At 39.9% G+C, this 20,698-nt stretch overlaps 1 protein-coding gene across 6 annotated transcripts; it reads left to right on the top strand.

Moving 5' to 3' along the window:
- The first annotated feature begins 5,404 nt into the window (after positions 1–5,404).
- Positions 5,405–20,634, top strand: tpd52l1 (tpd52 like 1). 6 transcript variants are annotated; one of them, XM_069158414.1, is made up of 11 exons: positions 5,405–5,619; positions 7,671–7,769; positions 10,009–10,029; positions 11,680–11,798; positions 11,909–12,057; positions 13,782–13,883; positions 15,414–15,446; positions 16,567–16,581; positions 17,217–17,255; positions 17,742–17,802; positions 18,650–20,634. In XM_069158414.1, exons 1-11 carry the CDS (start codon positions 5,601–5,603, stop codon positions 18,770–18,772), a joined length of 780 nt encoding a protein of 259 aa, XP_069014515.1. In that variant the 5' UTR covers positions 5,405–5,600; the 3' UTR covers positions 18,773–20,634. The 6 variants fall into 6 exon arrangements, with proteins under 6 accessions (XP_069014515.1, XP_069014519.1, XP_069014516.1 ...); XM_069158418.1 differs by lacking the exon at positions 7,671–7,769; XM_069158415.1 differs by lacking the exon at positions 15,414–15,446.
- Positions 20,635–20,698: the final 64 nt, after the last annotated feature.

Raw genomic sequence — 20,698 nt, 5'->3', positions numbered from 1 at the left:
TTCACGAGCACTCGCGAGGGACTGAATGAAAAGTCACCTGCTCATCAAAGAAAGATCTGGACCTGCTGATCGGTGTTTGTTAGAGGATCTCATCCACCGTCCCTCCCGTTTTATTTGCTTCCCTTTTGTTTCTCCTAATATCTTGCCATCTTCTCATAATTTCTTCGATTGATCTTTTTGTTATTCCCATTGACTTCCTCGCTGATAATCTCCTATATAGCATTTTGTTCTTGTTATATTTATGTTTATTAATTTCAATGCGATCAGATTTTCTTCCTTCTTGAATGGTCCTTCTGTCAGAACGGCTGGAATCACTTTAACGCACGCAAACCCTTCATTTACATGTAGTGATTTGCACCTGATATCAAAGACGCAATTACTCGTAGTAAATGCAGTTCCCTTTATTTGAGATCTTAGTAAATCAGGCCCATGGAGCGCTGCCAGGAAACAGGAGATTTTCAAGAGCTTTATAGGTCGCCACCTGGCAGCAGTCAGTAGGCAAACTCTTGAGTGTCCTTTCACATCTTCTGTCCGTGCTGCCCTCCGAGGTGTGACTGGACTCTTACCTCATCTATAAGCAGAGGTGGAGAGGCTGGTGATTACAGTACAAAAAGCTCAATAGCAAAAAGGAAAATGGGTGCACATCCACCGGAGCTGCTGCTGCTGTTCAGCCACACTGGATGTTTTTGAACTTCTGATATGCGGAAATAACACAAAGCTGCCAGTGGTGCCCGTCACAAGGTCCAATACAAGAGGTTTGCAAACCTGTCACAGAGTTTTTGTGTGTTTGTTCCGCTGCTCCATGGAGAGGTTTTGGGTTTTGTTTTAGCACTCTCTAATGTGAGGTTTACAAATACATGTTAATGGATACAGTTAAGAATAACAAAGAAAGACAAAGATAAGCACAATCTGTCTGCGCACAGGAGAGAAAATGTGTGGAATGATACGATTACGAGAAGTTGAGGAGTAACGTCTCCATTGGAAACAAACACCCACAGTGAGGACAGAGCTTTGTATCGGTGCATCTTTAAAGCTGAGGTGGTTACCAGTGGAATAAACGTTACATTTCAACACTGAATCTTCGGAAAAGCAAAGTTGCTGTTCATGCATGTTGGACATTTTGCAGTGCAGCGCCATTAGCTTGGCTTTATCCCAGGGATCTGAGACATTTTCTACATCTGGGAGTTAATAAAATACAAGCGTCACATACAGTGATACTGCACACACAGTGTTCCTAAAGGACACGGAAAATACATTGTTACACACTTGATTTCAACAGTCGTATGAGCTCCTCACTCTGGGTTTGAATCCACTCTCAGGGAGTCTGTTTTCTGTTCACTGTACCCAGAGCCCTTCATCGACGTGAGCGGTGCCACAGAAATCGCTGATGAGCAGCGTTGACCCAAAGCGCTTCCCGATGCGTTTGCTTGCAGCTGCCTAGCAACCGTATTTAATTCCAGGAAATAAAAGCACTGTAGTGTTAAAAGAGATCAAACTGTCGTGGTGTTGCCAACACTGTCTGTGTTTCCCTACCTGACTCAGTTGGGCTGTGCACAGGGGTCAGAGGATAAATCTGAGATTTAAAAGTGGAAACAAAAACAAGAACACATGTATTCATGAAAGTTACGGGCCAAACAAAAACACTGAAACTTTCTGATTAACTAACGTTCACATGCATCATACGTATGCGTACATGTTTTAACTGCTCAGCTAGTGCTACACTGACATGATGAATGGCTGCATTTTATTTTGTTTTTGTTTGATTGACATATGACTGACATTTGTTTTTTAAAGTGTCTTCAGTGGAGTGAAATTAGTTTGATTTACTGGCGGCTGTTTTTTTTTCCTTTTTTTTTCAGTGTCATGAACATGTATTTTGTACTATTTCACTGGAATTTTACCAAACATATTTCCCTGGATGAGCACTGTACCACCGGTAGAACAATTTCTCAGTTGATTAACTTGTTGCCAGAAAAGCAAAAGATGGCAACTTGGATAACTGACATAACGCATCAATTAAAAGTCAACAACATTTGGTCAAACTAAGGAACTCAGGTTTACAGTCTGATTATTTTGCTGGCAGACATTGTAAATTCTGAAGCATGTTACCATCGTGTGTGATACAGGTTGGTATCTTGTACTTGTTAAGCCCCACAAATGAATTATTTACTGTTTTACACAGGTATGAGTTCATGCACATTTCTTTGTTTTATTGTTGGTTTATTGTAGCAAACAGCTGATTGGGTAAAGCTTTACGACTAACCCAAAGTTGTTCTATTTATTCATTCGTGAGAGTTATTTGGGCTCAGAATTGTTCTTGGCTGGGATGTATTGGCTGGCTGATACCCCTGGCCTTTTTGTTTATATTACAGTCAGACTGATACCGGCATGAATATGCAATGGTGCCTTCTCAGCGACATGGATCTGATTGCCAACCTGTGGTTTGGAGCCCCTGCAAAGATAACAAATAACAGGGTACAATTTATCAAAGCCTCGCCATTGTATGCATTATGTCCTAAAACTACTTGGAAAACAACTAATATATCAAAGTAATGGGACTCCTAATGTAAAAGAAAATTGTATTGAACTACTGTTGAATATATCTATGGATATCTTCTCCCAACACAGAGAAAAATATACAGAGCAATCCAGCCTTCAATTAAAAATGTAGGTTTATTTTCTGCTAAACTCCTGAACTTTTACAAGTACCACAATCCAGGGTGTCAATACATCCCAAATACTGTTGTATGTTTGCACAAATTAAACATTGTTTCATGTGGATAGAAAAATGTGTCACTAGAAACTGAATTTCAACTTTTCAATTTAAAAAATTGCAATAAAAAATTGAATCACACAATTTGAATTTGAACTATATTACTTGAATGATTGTATTGAAAAACTAGATCGAAAGAGGATCATTTAAAATGTTTATTATTAGTTTAAAACTGAATATCAATAGATTTAAAACTGAATGTGATATGTATATTTGATATTGCAGTCATTTGCACCGAAGCTTTATTTGTTCCTCACAGAAAAATTCATCTCTCAGTGTATTCTTCAACATTAATTTCTCACAATTCCAATTCAGTTCTTGAAATTCAATTTCAGCTTGTTTGTCACACAGCCGGGTATTTGAGGAATAGCAATGGAGTGAGTCCCTTGTCAGCTCATCTGCTCTTAGTTTAGCCATGAAGGCAAGTCTGTGTGTTTTTGACCGTTTCCTTCACTCCCACTAACAGTGACTGATGGTGTTCCACTTGTAATGCAGTGGCATTTTTTTGTTGTTGTGCTGTTATCATTTGTTCATGTCTCACTTTTCACAGTTTAATGCAAAATGCTTAACTCTTAATTTTGGGCTTTAAAATTTCATTTAACTTTGAAAAGTGAAAACAACTGTATGGAAAACTGATGACAATTACAATAAATTGTATTTTGTTTACCACAATGATGTTGTATGCTTATCAACAATTCAACAACCCAGAATATTCCTCATCAACCAACATTCATTCGCAAATTGTTTGTTTTACGACTTAGGAGGTGCATCTCGGGAAAGTTTAAATTCATAAATTCGTCAAACTGGAGACGCTGGAGAATCAAACTGACAGAATATCACACCAAGGCAAACTCAGCGAGGATGCCATGAGGACCGTTATTTGACTGTCTTCTATCAACATTGATCCATACAGTGACCTGCACACCAAGGCGGAGTGGGAACCCTGCATTGCTGCCTCCAACCTCGTACTTGGACCTCAACAGACTATCAAGGCATTAAGCTAGAAATAATAATCACAACTAAACTCTGATGTTCATTGGAGAACGTTCCACAAACATTCGTCAGGGAATGTCTGTCGTTCCCCGATGAACATTTGTTACGATTGTGACGTTACATTCAATTTTGGTGTCGAATGTTTCACAAATGTTGTTACAGAATGTTCCACTATTTGAGGAGACTCAAATACCGATGTTGCAGTAAATGGTGTGTTATCAGTAACGTGAGGATGGTTTTCCCTACCTGAACATGCAATCTTGTTGCAACATGTTTATGTATATACGCCACTTTCTTTTCTAAGGATGATTCAAGTCAAAGAAATTACATAGAAACTTGATGTTCTTTGTTTGCGCCGTGGGTCTATTCTTCCGCCCGCTGCCACTGTCAGGAATATCTGCTGATATTATGATGGCTGTGCTCCCTTCGTCAGGCAACTTTGATGGATAACAAGCTAAACTGAGTCAAATGCCAGAATATAGCCTACCTGGTTTGATAAATGTATTTATTTATTTATATATATTAATATACCATCTTTCTGTTGATATGTGAATGCTTTTCTCTCATTCATATAATGCTTTTTGAAGTACCAACAGTGTGTATAAATAGCCTAGCTGTTGGTCTGCAGATCAGCAACATTACCCTCTCTCTATGCTCTGATCTCAATCACAATTGTGACTGCAGTTTTATGTCAGCAGGGGTCATAAGTGCACAAGAGGAGCAAACACAACATTGCATTTTTGTTTTGTATGAACAATGCAAATGCAAACTTACAGGCAACAACTTACATTACTGATATAAAAGTGAATAATTTATAATATTACACAAATAAATAATGACATAAAAAAAACCTAGGAATTATTTTATTATCATTTAATATTGAATCTCTTTATCATATTTATTATTACTATTATTATTATTATTATTATTTTTTATCAGTAGTAGTAGTAGTTCTAGTAGTTTATGTTAGAGATTTGCACACAACAATTCAAAGAGAGACATTGTGCCGAGGTTGAAAGCAATATTTTTATAGAAACAAACATAAAGATACTACTTGATCAAAGTACTTTATTCAAGTAGTTTTCAGCTTTGCTTGAGTATTTTCTATGTTATGCTTGCTACTCCAAAAACATGCACCTCGGGTTAATTGGTGATTCTACAAATTGCCCTTCGGTTTGAATGAGTACGTGAATGTTCTTTGTTTCCGTCTGTCTCGATGTGTTTGCCCTGTGATGGACTGGCGACCTGTCCAAGATGCACCCTGCCTTCGCTCAAAGTGAGCTGGGATAGGCTCCAGCCCCCCGTGACCCTGTTCAGGATAAAGCGGGTAGAGATTAACGGATGGATGGATGGATGGATGGATGGATGCTTTCTACTTTGTTGTTTGCTACTTTTGGGAACTTGCTGCAATACATTTAGATTAAAACACTTTTATTTTTACATTTGATTTACATTAGGACATTATTGTTTTGTTTTTTTCAATCAGTATGTTCATGTTGAAGTTTAGCTTTTTTTTTCTATTTGAATTCTTCCTCCACCGTCAACAAACACATGTATTTGTAATTTGGAGTTACTACAATACAGATTTTGTTGTTGTTGTTGTTGTTGTTGTTGTCCCCAATGAGCTCAGCTTCCTGCGATGAAAAATGTCCAGTGAGAAAATGAAGCAAGCCTATTGGCTCGTGCTCCAAAGCCCCGCCCGGTTGCTGGCCCAGCGCGTGACATCAAGGAAACCCGAGTGAAACGCAGAGCGACTTACGAGCGTTGCTGCGCGTGCTGTCTCGCCGTGATCGTCTCAGAAGGTTTATTTGGGAGGTGCACCTGCGTGTCGCTGATGGAGACCAGACAACAAGGTGAGTCCGTGCTGGTTAACGCTGAAGACAACACTTTTGTTGTTGTTGTTGTTGTTGTTGTATGATTAGACGGGGCATGTCTGCGGTCACAGCGTCACTTTGTAGATCTGATAATGAGCTGAACTTGAATGGGGGCTGAACTGACTGCACGCGCGATTGTTGTGACGTCGGTGGAGTAATGAGAAGAGAATCGTAATAAAGCCAATCAGAAAATGCTGCAGTGAACTACGTTGTAGTTTTTGGGTGATAACTTCAACTCTTGCTCCACGTGTCCTTAAATTATAACGACTGGTGTGTGCGTGTGTGTGTGTGTGTGCGCGTGCGCGCTGCGTGATGCGCTCGAGAGACTTCTGCTTCATCTGAACTGGTTTAAGAAACAATTAAAACAGTCGTGCAGCTTCAGACGTCCGTGCGCTCTGGACCGAGTCCTGGGCCGGATACTGTTTCCTGGCTCGGAGTCTGCTCCAGTGCACGAGTTTTCAGCTATTTCTGGTATTTGTAGAAGTTCAAGAGCCAGACTGTTTACACCATTGATCCCTAAAAATCAATTAAGTCACCCTGTTATCCTCACATGTTGTCCAGCATGTTCATTCATTTTAAAGTTCTAAGTGCTTAATTAAACATCACTGATACAAAACGTCTGTACCAAAAATGAGAGATGAGTCTGAAAGATGTGTCCTAGAATATCTCTGTCCTTTTACCTTAGTGGCGGATCGCTCTTATGTTGTTGATGTTTTTTTTTTGTTTGTTGTTGTGTTGCTTTTAGTTGCTAATGTAACGTGTAGAATTTGTGTTGCTGTAGAGTCAACAGTGTTCAGATTCAGTAAACTCGGTGGTAAAGAAAGTAGCTTTCTAGTTCTCGTTTCCACGTCCATGTGTTGTTGACACTTGTTTTGTGAGAGTGATTTATTGATCATTTGAGTGACACAAATGAAACATGAGAAGATCAAGTAGGTCTACAGCTCTTCTTCTGTGCAGTGAAGGTTTGTTTATCCAGGTAGGGAGCAACAGAGACTTGAGTCCAGAGCTGGAGCAGGATAAAGAAAACTCTTATTGTGAACCTTTAGGAGGATTTGCATGTATTATAGAAATATTAACTTTCTAAAGTTCTATGACTTGTTTTAACTTCCTCGTGTAAATACCGCAGTCATGACTTGAAGTTGATTCCAAAGATACATATGTACGGTGTGATTGCTGTTTGTCAACTTGGTGTCTGGTTTAGCTTTAATTGATTTTTCCAGCCGTATGACCATCCCCGGGCCTCTGATTTAGCATGGCCACATGACCGCTGGGCCAAATGGTAATCTTGTGACCGAAGGTATTTCACCCCCACAAAAAGCAAAGGGGGGAGCAACTCGGAGAAAGGAGAGTAAAGAAGGAGAGGGATATTCTCCCAATCGTGTGAAAAAGTCCCTCAAAGTGTCTCATCTAAGATGAGATATTTTTAGGTATCTACAAAATGTCTTGTTAACGGGATGGCATTTCTTTTAAATGTATGAAGTGTAAACCTGATACGTCATGTTTATGTTTTACACTGAAATCTTTTCTTCCCTGGAAAAAGCGGTTTACTGGTCAGTTTTAGGTCAAACTGTGGAACCAAAAGGACATTATTGTAAGTGAAACTGACCTTAGTCTGGCCAGCTTCCTCCTGTAGTGCTGGAATATGGTGTAATGAGATTTTGTCAGAAACCAAAAACCTTCCACCGCTTAATAACCTCAGAACATTTTTTTCCTGATTGTTTTAAAGTGACCAAAGTTCTCATTGTGAACCCCGAGCGGCACAGATTTGTTCCTCGTCTTGAAGTTTGAATAACGAGAATCAGGTATATCCTGTTCGAAGAGCTCAGAGAAGTTCAGATCTGTGTCACCACGGGTCAAAAGTCACATTTCCTGTCCCTGTGCAAATGCGTAGTCGGATTAACTGCCGTGAGTAGGCCTCGCTGTGAGCAGCAAGGCTGGAGTGGACACTGGAAATACTCCAAACCCCGGTGTTTGTGTGTATGTAACCGGTTTTCTGTCTCCTCTCACACTGCTGCGTTGTCCTGCTGCAGAGCTGTACTCTAGTGTTCTGAGTGAGGCAGTGGTGGACTGGGGCAGCATGGGTCCTGGAGAGGAATGGGTTAACTCAGCCACACAGGAGGAAGAGCAGGGTAAGACTCAACTATCCCATTAAAACAGAAAAAGTAAATCCACACTGAATCGCACGAGGCGGAAAACTGCTGCCGTGCCGCGGGCGACGTCCAAGCGTTGGTGATCGGGGCGCAGCATGTTTAAAAGTGTCCGTAAGCGTCCGCAGAAACCAGCGCCGCAGCACTTTGTGCCTCAACGTGATTCAGTGTTGATTGAACTTGTTGTCAGGAGAGTGAGTGAGTGACTGAGTGTGGTCTGACTGTTAAACTGCCAACGTAGAAGACAAAAAGCCACAATAGCAACTGCACTTTGTTTCTTAATCACAGAGCATTCTTTTTCCATAAATAGTTTTGTCAATACGCTGCGTTAAAAATACTTTAAATTAGAGAAAAATCCCATTTCACTTATCTGAAGTAGTTCATTTTAAATAAATGTACCCATTTAAGGAGGGACTTTACTCTGTATTGTTTGATACCGCTTTACTAACGCATAATTTATCTGTTCTGAGAAGTATGAATTTAAATGCACCAATAGATATTTTTATATCAAAAATAGAAAAGAAAATACCATATGTAATGTGACAGGAGTCGTCACAAACCCACAGAGAATTATCATGTTACTCAGCCCTGCAATGCCTTTTGGCATCTTTCAGCCGATTGTTTTGATTTTTCCAGTCTTTGATGTTATTGTTCTGGTTCACTCTCTCGGCTCTCACTAACTCTGTTATTATTATTATTGCAGATTTGTGATCATTTTTGTTTGCAGTTTGCTTATTTACAGTTATATCGATATAAAAGTGGACAAAGTTGCTTTGTCATAGACGGATATATATCAGGGGCGCATACATACAAGCACAATGTGCTTTAAAGCCAATGCAAAGATATCGACACTTATTGATTACCACATTCTCTGTATGCTGGAGTTTTACGGACATTTCACAAGGGGTTAGATTTTGCTAAAGAATTTAATGAAATAATAATAAAAAAAATATGATGGAAATCAATGTAATACTTTCTGTTTTTTTTCTAAATCACTGAAACTGTATGAAACTGTGACTTTGCTCAGGTCTGAATCAGGGTATGTTTCACCCCTCTGGTGAGGAATCGATTAAGACGACCTCATACGGGGAAGACTTGCCTCCGCTGGTCCAAAATGGGGAAAGCCTGACAGAGTGGGGTAAAACTTCACCTGCGGGAGAGGATCAGTGGGGTTACACATCAATGTCCCACGCTAACAACTGGGTCATGTCCACCACTTGGGATATGCAGCTTGACAGCACAGGTGACGAGGGATGTAGACTAGCACCTGTAGAGTAGATCATCTTACTCTGTGGTTGAACATTTAAAATCTTCAAAACTTGATTTTATGCATATGCTTATTTCCGGGAATAACCAGTATGTTAAGTGTTCAACCGTAGTTTAATGTCTTTGTGTTGTAGACATGGTTAGCTGCTGCACAAAAGGGACACGGGTGATAATACATAAGCATCTTTTGAACAACATCGTCAACACTGTTGATGTCAAAATCAGGGGAGATTAATAACGTTTTAAACGCCCATCAAACTAATTTTATCCAGTGAACCACGATAAATGTTTAAGTTTCAGTATTTCTACATATTCCAGTGAGTTGGCTCCAACACTGTATTATGGCACAGATGAAATAGCAGACATCATTATTTTTTTCAGGACCATAGATCTTCCAACTGTGCTTGTACTACCTCATATGGTAAAGAAAGACGTTGAACTATCCCTTGATGCCGATAACATAAGAGGCAGCTCAGACACTCTGCCCTTTGTTTCCAGAATAAGCTGTAATACATGTGACTCTGACAAACAGTTCTGAGATACAACTTGTATGACACACAGAAACAGTCTGTTTTGAATTGTGAGTGGCGGAAATCTTGTCGCGTCGTGTGCACTTTTTGCAGTATTTTCCTGTGTTTAAAAAATCTCATTGTCCTCCCGCTGTGTAATGTTTAGCAGTAAAAGCGCTCTACTGAAAAATAAGCCCACCATGAACTAAACTACTGCATGCTCTGCTTCGTTTAGTGCTTCTGTACTTGTGTGTGTGTGTGTGTGTGTGTGTGTGTGCTGTATGAGGAGCTTGAGAGTACCCCTTTTAACCGTAGTTTACAAAGCAATGAACTGTTCAAATATCTGATAGTAACCACCGTAGTAAGAGGACAGTATGTTTAGCAGTCTGTCGGTCTTTACTAACCTCACTGTCTCCTCACTTGTCTTGTAATGCGGCCACATCCAGAGAGAGGACACCTCACTGCAGGTACAGTCATTCACTGCATTTCCATCCTGTCAAAATCAAATACAGTTTACGTGCAGAACTTGCACAAAAACGCAAATACAATGACCTACATGTATTTACCTGTGTCGTGTTGCGTGTGCAGTCGTCCTGCCCGTTGCTGGTGCTCTGTGGAATCTGTCTTCTCTTTCACAAGTATCCTGTGTTGAAGTCCTGCAGCAATATCAGACTAATCACACTGAAACTGGTTTGAGGTGTAAAATTGTTTGCTCTCATTTTTTTATGGCCTCGTTTGTTGCTCTTTTCTATTTCGTTTGGTGTTTTGCATGTCACAGCGCCCCTTTTTTGCAACCTGGCAAATTTAAACATTACATTTTTGTCGGTGTTGTGATAAATCTGCCGCCGTTTGAATGTCTGTGTATGCAAGACGCTATCCTGCTCGATGAAACGGATGGATGGACTACCATGGATGCTGCATTATATATATAAAAGTCAGCTGAGGCTTTGTTTATTGCTACATTTGTCGGAAGTAATGGTTTCACAGTAGATCAGCATCTAAAGAGCGCGTACTGGTTTGTGTGGACGTGTAATCGTGCGTATGACACAGGGTTATTTACAGAACTATAAGTACAGTGTGCAAGTAGTCTAATGAGGTGTTTCTGTTGGAGGCAGAAGGAGACGGTATCTTAAATCTTTGAATCAAAGTGTTTCCAAATTAAACCTGTATTGAAGAAATGTTTTTCTGGAGGGTTTTTTTCTAAATGTCGTTAATATTGGTTGCAAATTCCTTGTATTGCTAATTGTACACCAGACTAATAATCAATTATTGCAACTTGAAATTCAGTCAGGACTCTGAAATCTGAAAGCATCTTGTCTATGTGTGAAGTAATGTGTGTGTGTGTGTGTGTGTGTGTGTGTGTGTGTGTGTGTGTGTGTGTGTGTGTGTCTCAACCCGCAGTGTTGGTCAGCAGAGTTAAAGCAAGATAATCCACATCAGTTAAACCAGGATTAGAGCGCCACGGGCTGCGGCCACAGATTACATAACTGTCAGACAGAGACGCAGTCAGACATGGAGACAGACAGATGTGAGGACAGAGACGATCAGACAGACGGACGGAAGCACGCAGACAAAATAAAACAGGCAAAAGGAGAGCGAGGCGTACACACTAGAAATGCTGGCTGATTAAGTACGAGTGTTTTAAGACTGGCTGATTTCAAAGTGCATGATAGTATTGACAGAAATTAAAATTGTAAAACATTACATGCTTTCATTTGGCAGATGCCATTTGTCCAAAATAAAATGGAAGTGACTCTTATTGCTCCCGAAATGAAATAAAACAAATTCAGACATTTTTTTTTTATGGTGTCCTGCTATACAGGACAACACATTACATTACATCCTCTAATACATTAGAGGAGAACAGGGAGCCTGCACCGCAAACTATGTTGAAATGGTTGTTTATCAGGCAAAAGAAAAACATGTCACTGGTATTGGGAACATTTACAATCAGATTAGTGTGTAAAACATCTCCAGAGATCCGTTTTTAAATTGAATTATTACCTTGAGACGTTGCATTTGCCCATTTTAAATTCTTTCTGTCTCGCTGTTTTGCAGGTCACACGCAGACACATTAAAGAGCATTTATTCATCTTTTCTACGCGTGTTTCAAACAGGTTTTCTGGACTCTGACCCACTGAGGGAGGCAGATGAGGATTTGGTGTCAGAAGTCAACCTAAACAACTCCATCATGACGGAGGAGGAGAGAGAGGAGATTCAGCAAGAATTGGCTAAAGTATATACACCCACGAAAACACGTACAAGCCCACCGTCAGCCGACTCGGCAGTAACTTTTCATGTTGGGCGTGAAACCTCCTAAGCAGCTCTTTCCTTTTGTGTGTCCAGCTGGAAGAGGAGATCAATACACTCAAGCAGGTTCTGTTGTCCAAAGAAAAGCAGCACGCAGAGCTCAAACAGAAGCTGGGCATGAATCCTCTGAGCGAAATCAGAAACAACTTCAGCAGAGGCTGGCACGACATGCAGACCTCCACAGCGTAAGTTAATGTGCCGACGTTTGTGTGGGACTGAAGCTGCGTTACACAGCTGAAGGACAAAGAGTCTGCGGGGTTGAGGTCGGCGTGTCTCCACTTGGGTGTTGGTAGAAGAAGAAACGCGTGACAGAACGCCTTTTGTGTTTGCTGTCAACATTGACGCCCTTCTGGAAACACACCAAAGTAAACGCACTCGCCAAAGAGCAGGTAGTTCTCTTCTCAACAGCCAGCATCAACTCGTGCTTCAAACCGAATGCCTGTTGGAAACACAGCTATCAAAAAGCCAATTAAAAAAGATAATCCTCAGCTCCGCGCTGCACAGCATGTGTGTGATTTGTTATCTTTGTTGTTCTCACTGTAACAGACATCACAAACCTGATTAGAAACACATCAGATGGCTGCAAAGCGCTAACGGCTATTGTTGCCTGCACAATTAGCAGCACATGTTCTCTTCAGTCACTGGAAATGATATTACCGTACGATCGTGTTCTTTCAAATGTCACTTCCCTACATACAATAGGAAGCATTCACTGTTTTTATCTGATTTTTCAACTTCCCTTTTTGAAGTTAAAAAGCAATTTACCCATTTGTAAAGCATGACACCCTTAAAGAAAGTTGATTTTAAATGACTAAACTGTGCTTTTATTCTGGCAAAAAATTGACACATAATCATCTGGAAATCTACGGGAAAAAAAACTCAAAGATTTATCATTTGTTTTTTTTACAACACCTCTAATGTTCCTCCAAATTCGGACAGGACTTATTTAAACACTTAATATTATTGAGCTTCAGAGTTGCTGGTACATGTAGGAGGGTTTCGTTACCACTGGGCAGAGCCACCCGAGCTGTTTCCCTCTGTTTCTACTCTTTATGCTAATGCTAAGCTAATTAACCAACTTTATATTTAATCTCCAGACATGAGTCTTCTTCTCTCTCAGCTGGACAGAAACCTTGTCCAAAATGTTGATCTATTCCTTTAATATTTTTGGTGCTTCAGTCTGCGGCGAATCAATTGAATTTCCCGATGAGATGGTCACTCTGAGCTTTTATCGAGACACCGGGAGACAGCAACTGGATAGTCTCTGAAGGCCGCCTTTCTTATCCAGTTACATTTGATCCTGAAGATCACTTTACACACACGCTCTCCATCCTCATCTATAATGAACCAGTGTGACCACAGCAGTGTGAGTTCTCAGAGAAACTGGGTAACAGAAGCATGTGATTGCTCGAAATTGCGATCGGTGACCCAGATGTAAACAAAAGAGCACACACACCAACATCATGTAGAAAACAGGACTGGAAAAAGGGATTTTTGTCTTTTTTTTTGTTGTTAAAAAGCTGGGCTGTTGCAAATGAAACCATCACATGAGGTATTGTCAATGATAATTAAGATGATGACAGAGCATTTTCAAGGAAATGAAATCAATTTTATTGCCAGTGATTTGGATGGTGCTTCGTAAAAATGACAGTAAATGTTGCTTGTTGGTTGACTGAATCACCGAATCACCCAGTAATAGAAGTGTTTATGTGAATTTACATTATGTAAATGCATTTGTCCTCTTCATATGGATATGTATGCACCTGTATGTGTTGCAACATGTTAAGATATTTTAACACTGTGTGTTTGAACAACAATAATACTTTAGAACACGGGAATGAACATGAGTTGCACATGTATGCAGTGGCATCACTGTGACTTTCTGTGTGTTTATGTGTGTGTTTACCAGCTATAAGAAGACATCAGAGACACTATCCACCGCCGGACAGAGAACCTCAGCAGCCTTCAACACCCTCGGCAGCGCCATCACCAGGAAGTTTGGAGACATGAGGTACACAATGATGTCACACATTCGAAAAACGATCCCTCCTGCACCGAAGCTGTGTCACTCAGTTCACCGCCAGTCTGCCAACCAGCTGTTACCAATGACAGTAGTCTGTCTGTGTTGGTTGGTAATATATCATGCAAACAGCGTGGACACATTCACCCACTGAATTTGGTTGCTCCGTTGACAGTTGGAGGGCTTCCTCTGTTGGCTGATCTGTAAAAGGCTTGAAACAGACGAGACTAAAGCAAAAGATGATCCACGCAGCGCCGTTTCGTACGTCTGAAAGTGATTTCGCAGCAACGGATACAAATAGCTTGGAGAGAAGCTTGTGGGCTAAATACTGTAACAAATACTGTAGAGGAGTGTGCAAATGAATCAAAGTATATATCACTTAATACACTAACCTACAAAGGTTCTCAGTCATGGTATCTACAAGTTCTAAGTCAAGGGCAAGTGGACTTTAGCGTCTTCAAGACGTTTTTGCCTCTTTTTCATCCAAAAACCACTTCTGTGGATTAGACGTGAAACATCCTCAAGAATCCAGAGCGAGCCGAGCTGCCTATGACTACATATTTCTAGATAAACTTGTCAACATCCATTGCTTCATTTTTTTGAACTCCTTCACTCACATACACACACACACACACACTGTTTAAATGTCTGCATCATCCTCGGTGTCCTTGTGGCTCACAGAGGACGATACCCTGCTATTGCAGCCATTTGCTCGTCGTAAAGGTCCATTGTCGACTTATCTGCATAACCCACCGTGTTGAACCTGTTTAACCCATTCACTACTAATGCACTTTATCTGATCTATCCATCTCTGCGTCTCAGACAGCAGAGTTTTGACTCCAGCTCTAACCAGTTCAGAGGAGCTTGAGATTATGTAACACCGCATTAAGCTGCTTTCTGAGAGAGCTGAAGGGCTCGAGGCAAAGTCTGTCTTCCTCAGTCACTCTCTTTCTCTTGCTGTCGGTCTCTGGCACTCCCTGTTGCTCTGTTCCACAAGAAAAGGCTGGTGAATGTGGGCCTGTGTGATTTCATGTCTGACGGGATGTGTTGCAGAGAGTGTGTCCAGTTTGTGCAGGAGAGAGCACAAGAAAAGCTTTTGAAGGTCAGGGACCAAAGCCTTGAAAAGAAACAGCATCATATAATCAGATTTATGTTGGTTTGTTAAATAGAAAGATAGTTCATCAATAGATGACGTGTAATGCTTGGCAATCAGTCAGTTTCCTCAATGTAAGGGGGGGAGGGGGGATCAAGGCTGTTATTTCTAATGCAATCACAGATATATATACACAAATATATGTATATCTATATATATGTACAATACCATTAAATAAACTGCAGAATTAAAGACGCATAATCACAGATCTAAAGGTTACAACTTAAAAAATGTGGTGCATCTTTGTGAAAATGGAAGTAAATATATGTGTTTGTCCTGTAGAGACTGTGTTTTGTTGGTGGCGGGAAACTGTTTTTGAGATATGGATTACAGAAAGGAAACAATGTATTATCTTTGGTGCATTCCAGCATGGTTGGTCTTGAGTTACTGTTCCCACGAAGGTATGTTCTCACTGTATGTGTACGTTTGGTTTATATATTTTTGCTGTGGACGTTTGATGTGTTTCAGCTGCATGTAATTTTCAGTCAAACCTTTAAAAAAAATGCAACTACTTTTAAACTGATATTTTCTTATGTTTAGCTCACAAAGAATACACGTATCACAGTTTACTTTTAGATATATCAGTATCATTATTATACACTGTATTCCGTGTACTTTTGACTAATCTGTCATTGTCATATAATTTAGTATGTATTTATCTAAACAAAAAATATGACAAATGGCTTGGCTTAATGTGAGAAATAGCTTTGGAATATTTCCTCGATCACAAAACATCCATGCAAAGGTGAATGTCACTTTAAAGAGAGATGAGTTGTCTGCCTGATGTCATGTGCATCAATGCCCTGAAATTAAAACGCACTCATTTTGTCGAGTGTGCAGAATGACGTACAAGCAGACACAGACAGAAAATCTAAATTTGTATTGTCACAAAACCCAAATCGTCTGTTTCCCACAACAAATCTATCATGAATAAAACATTTTTCTTCTATTTTTTTTTTTTTTTTACAGTTACAAATAACATTTTCCACTTCTTGTGTTTCTCAGTCGCCACTGTTCTTTTTGTCTTATTTCTCTTTCAACTGACAACTAACTCTTTATTCTTACCTCCAGTATGCAGCGTTGTGCGTTTTTGTGTGTTTACACAATGTTGGGTGATCATTCATTGTTTTGGATCTGGGTTCTTTATTTAAAGCGAGCGTGGATAAGATTGTGTTTGTATTGTTGAACTTTAGTAGAACATTTTCGTTTTGTGTGTCTTTGTGCAAGTGATAAAGTTGCCAATAACCCAAAGTGTTCTCCATGACATTGTTTACCTGCTTTTCACTCTGGTTCTTCTAAAAGATGCTGTGCGGGTTTAAAGATATTCATTTTTAAGTTTTAAATAATTGTGTCCTTGTGGTCAATTAGAAAGAAAACTTTTTTTTATATAATAATAACATAAGTGTTCTACTAAAGTGGATTTGATAGAGTGTAACAGTGACGTTGACAGTAACTAATTCAAACCCCCAAGTATCTTAAAAAGTATCTTCTTGTTTTCCATCTCCCGCCATGCTTCCCAAGGTCCAACTCCATAGGGTAAGAATCACACAGCTGTTTATGTCACATTAGTTGTTCCTGACTAAGGAGTCTTAACTTGCTAGATCTCAGTCAGTCAGCTGGGTAAATGTTGTTGCCATGCTGGACCACAGAGTTCAATCAGGTGCTTGTCTCAGCCCAGAATCACATCTAATTGATTTTGGTCTGTCAACAAAATAAATTCTCTCGTTGAATCATGTGAACTCGGTGTCGTGAACTTTCCTGCTCTTAACTGGATGCAGCAAAGTGCTAAAGCTAAGCTAATGCAGGCTACTGGTGACGTGAGGTGACAGAAATGACTTGTGAGATGCATCTCTGTATGATATCATACCGTAGATGTAATATCCTTTTGTCTGTGTCGAAGCTGTTGCCTCTTGTATTTCCCTACCAGCAGAACCATTGACAGTTCATTTCCTGCTTGCATATCCGTTAGCCTTCGGTCTCTGTGTCATCCTCTATCAGACATAGTGAGACAATCTGTGCACATGCACCGCATCAACAGAAAGTCTCTGAGCAATGCTTTCACTTGTGAACTGCTGCCTTCTGCTGTGTGTGTGTGTGTGTGTGTGTGTGTGTGTGTGTGTGTAACCTGTGCTAATCATTAACTCTTCTCTCATCACGCTCTCTGGGGACAGTTACTCTATCAGACACTCTATGAGCATGCCCACTATGAGGTAAACACTCTCCGCTTGCTTGTGTGTGTGTGTGTGTGTGTGTGTGTGTGTGTGTGTGTGTGTGTGTGTGTGTGTGTGTGTGTGTGTTTGTTAGAGAGAGAATCAGAGAATCATTTCTTTTGTGTTTTTTTTTTCTATACTTCGATTTGAATAAACGTCAACTTGTTTTAATCTTGGTAGAGAGTAACGTCAGTGAGCCTTTAAAAACAGAAACCGTTTATGTGGTGCCGTCACTGATGTTTACTTAGTTCATGTCCGTTGGGTGAGAAGGTCATGCTGACACTGATAAACTTTATATGTCTGCCAATAGAGAAAATACATTGTATTATTTATCAAATTCACAATACAACAGTAGTAAATAGTTTTGTTTTTTTTAACAGGCAGCACATTAGTGATTCCACTCAAAGTTATATTTCAGAAGGTAATTTAGCAAAAATGTTGTGCTCATGTTCTACAACAGTAAACAAGATGTTTGTTTTTTCACAGAAACTCTCCCAGCTTCAAGACTTTTGAAGAGAAAGTTGAGAATACCGTTTCTACTATCAAGGTAAGTGTGTGTGTGTGTGTGTGTGTGTGTGTGTGTGTGTGTGTGTCAGAGAGAGATATTTTACATTATTAAGTGATGCTACACCAAAATCCTCGAACACAAAAATGTTTATGCTTCTATGTCGTCCAACTGATTTCAAAGCATTAAAATGTCATATAATCTCATATAGTGTATTTGGAAAGCATTTATTCCATATTTCTAAAACTAAATCAGAAACGTTAGTATCAAAGAAACAGAGTTGCACATGTAGAAACTGTTCAGGTTACGGCGTCCAAACATAAAGGGACAGTGAAGCAGAGAGAACAAAACACTACAAACTGTGTTTAACTACTTGCTTACTCTGACTGTGAGCCCGCTTGGTATTTATATTCACTCTGATCCTGTTAGCAGAAGAAAAAAAAAAACGTCCGTCTTTTACCTAAACTTTGTGACCAACATCTGATTTAGGAGCCTGTGTTTTTGCAAGCAGCCACCCTGTAGAGAAAGTCACAAAATCACTGCTTACTTTACTCCTATTTTATTTTTATTGTCACCTTTTTGTGATCATCTCAAGGATCTTCTCAAGAAACTTGGACTCTCTTTGAGCTTATGAAACTCTCTGGATGACAGTGAAGATGAGTTCCAAGCTGCAGTGGTCAATGTTACCGCAAAAGCTCTCTTGAAAGGACTTGTCCTCTTGTACACACCCTGCAAATCCCCGACAGTGGTAGTCTTTGTTAAAGTCTGCCACCTTGAGCCCAGTCTGCAGCACTACGGTGGTGCTGCAGCAAGGATACAAAGAAAGAAAAGCAATTGCTGGTCAGTGACTGCGTATCTCACGTTTGTCTGTGTTTGTGTCTTCTGCCAGACCAAGGTTGGTGGCACAGGCACTGGAGGCAGCTTTGAGGAAGTCCTCTCATCCGCAGCGAATGCCAGCTCTCAGGACACACCCACCAACAACTTGACGGACAGCTCTGAGCGACCGTGTTAGAGCTGCATCCGCACGACTTCAACCGGGAACTCTTAACGCTGCTGTATGGCAGCACTTTGTCGCATATCTACTCAAAGCGCTGACTGAAATTGTACCGAATACTTTAATTGATCCTAAATGTTAAGATGTGTTTGCAGACATGTACGTCCCCCCCAATACTGATGGGATTTCCTGCAACCCCGAATGATTTGACTCGGCCAAAATAACTACAAAATATGTTAGAGCAGCAGTTGTCTGCTTTTATTTTGAAAGATTAAGACAGCTAATGTCAAAAGCACACAGAGCCTCTTGTGACTAATGAGTGCAATGAGAAGTTTTTCCTCATTTGTAGTGATGAAGGGCTCATGATGGATTTTACATCAGCAAAGACAAATGTCAGCTGTCCTCTAGAGGTTTCCAAACTACGTTACTCAGCAGATGTTGATCAGATGGGGTGGGAGGAGGAGCAGCCAGCAGTTAATCCTTAAACGACCTTAAAAATGACACGAGAGGAGGATGGGCTGACTCTTAAGTCGACTCAAGGAGACACACAAAACCTAAAACCCTGCATTTCTGGCCCGCAATTTTTTTTTTTTTCCTGTCATTTAAGTTGAGTCTCACATGTTTGGGCTCAAGTAGTGACTCTGTCATCACGAAAGGAAATCTCAGGTGTCATAGAGTCACAGCTGGGATCCCTTACACAAAACTAGGTGTTTTTTAATTCCTTCTTTTGCTATGTAAATTTGACATAAGTGGAAACAGCCATATTTGACTCAGTGGATGTTCAACAACAGTCTCAACAGTCACCTTTTATACAGGGAAAATAAAAAAATATCATTATAAGCTCTTATTTGAAATGCGTTTGGTTAAAAAAAAAAAAAAAATCATTTTAAGTTCAATTTGAACACTTAATGCAGTAAAAAAAAAAAAAGTTGCCAACTTGTCAAAGTGATTTTTACCTCGCACAGAAGTTCTGCTGTGCGTCCGTCAAACTTCTCTGTGAACATCGCAGGTAACAGCGATACACATTTTCTGCTGCGGAGAGTGATGCTGTAGCTTTGGTCTGTTTGACCGCCTTATCATACTAATGGCACTTATATTTAGTCATTGCATTCATGCTGTAGGACAAGCTGCAGGAAGCATTAAAAACACTGAATGTGCAATGAAAAAGTATTTTATAGAACATACTGTATCATATATATATATAAACAATCCTCAGCTGTAACGTCACCTTTTCAATCCAATACATGCTGTTATTCACTCGTGCTGTAGCTACTGGAGGTCCGAACTGACCTTTTTAACGTGAAAAAGAAACCGCGTTGGTTCAGTTTGTTTAAGGTTGGTGCATCAATAGAGGAAAAATGTCATGATTTTCATTTAAGCGTTTCAAGTCCTCTCTGTGTGGCCACCTCATAGCTTTATCATCAAAGTATCTTTTTTTTCTTCATGTTTTCACTACATAATCGGTTTTGTGTTTCATAGCTCTCATGTGTTCAACATTTGATTTCCTTGCAGTGGTTTGAGAAGATGCCAGAGTCTGTCCATGAAATGTATTTATTAATATTCACATCCACCTTCAAGCACTGAAATATCAAGTCTCGTGAGAATCGTTCGTCAAGTGTGACCCTCGAAAACTAACTCGTGTTCTGTCACTAGAAAATGATTTGCGTGATAGATTTTACATTTGTGTAGAGTTGAAATATCAGTTTAAAGACACTTCTACTGAAAGCTGTAAAACATAAACACCAAAACTGTGACATTTATAACTAATAAGACTGTGTTTAACACCCAATTAAATAACTGTTTTTATGGCTGATGTATCAATATTAAAGATTGTGTAAACCAAACCAAATATCATGACTGTTTTTACACTAAAAACTGTGACTAAGCCTGAAAGAAACCACAACAAACATGCAGTAAAAAATTTCATCATGTGAAAGTTCTATG

The sequence above is a fragment of the Embiotoca jacksoni genome, unplaced genomic scaffold (assembly GCF_022577435.1).
Source record: "Embiotoca jacksoni isolate LCO1_2020_lvr unplaced genomic scaffold, fEmbJac1.0.p SCAF_23, whole genome shotgun sequence".
In the NCBI taxonomy this organism is placed as follows: Eukaryota; Metazoa; Chordata; class Actinopteri; family Embiotocidae; genus Embiotoca; species Embiotoca jacksoni.
This window is presented reverse-complemented; position numbering and strand designations above follow the sequence as displayed.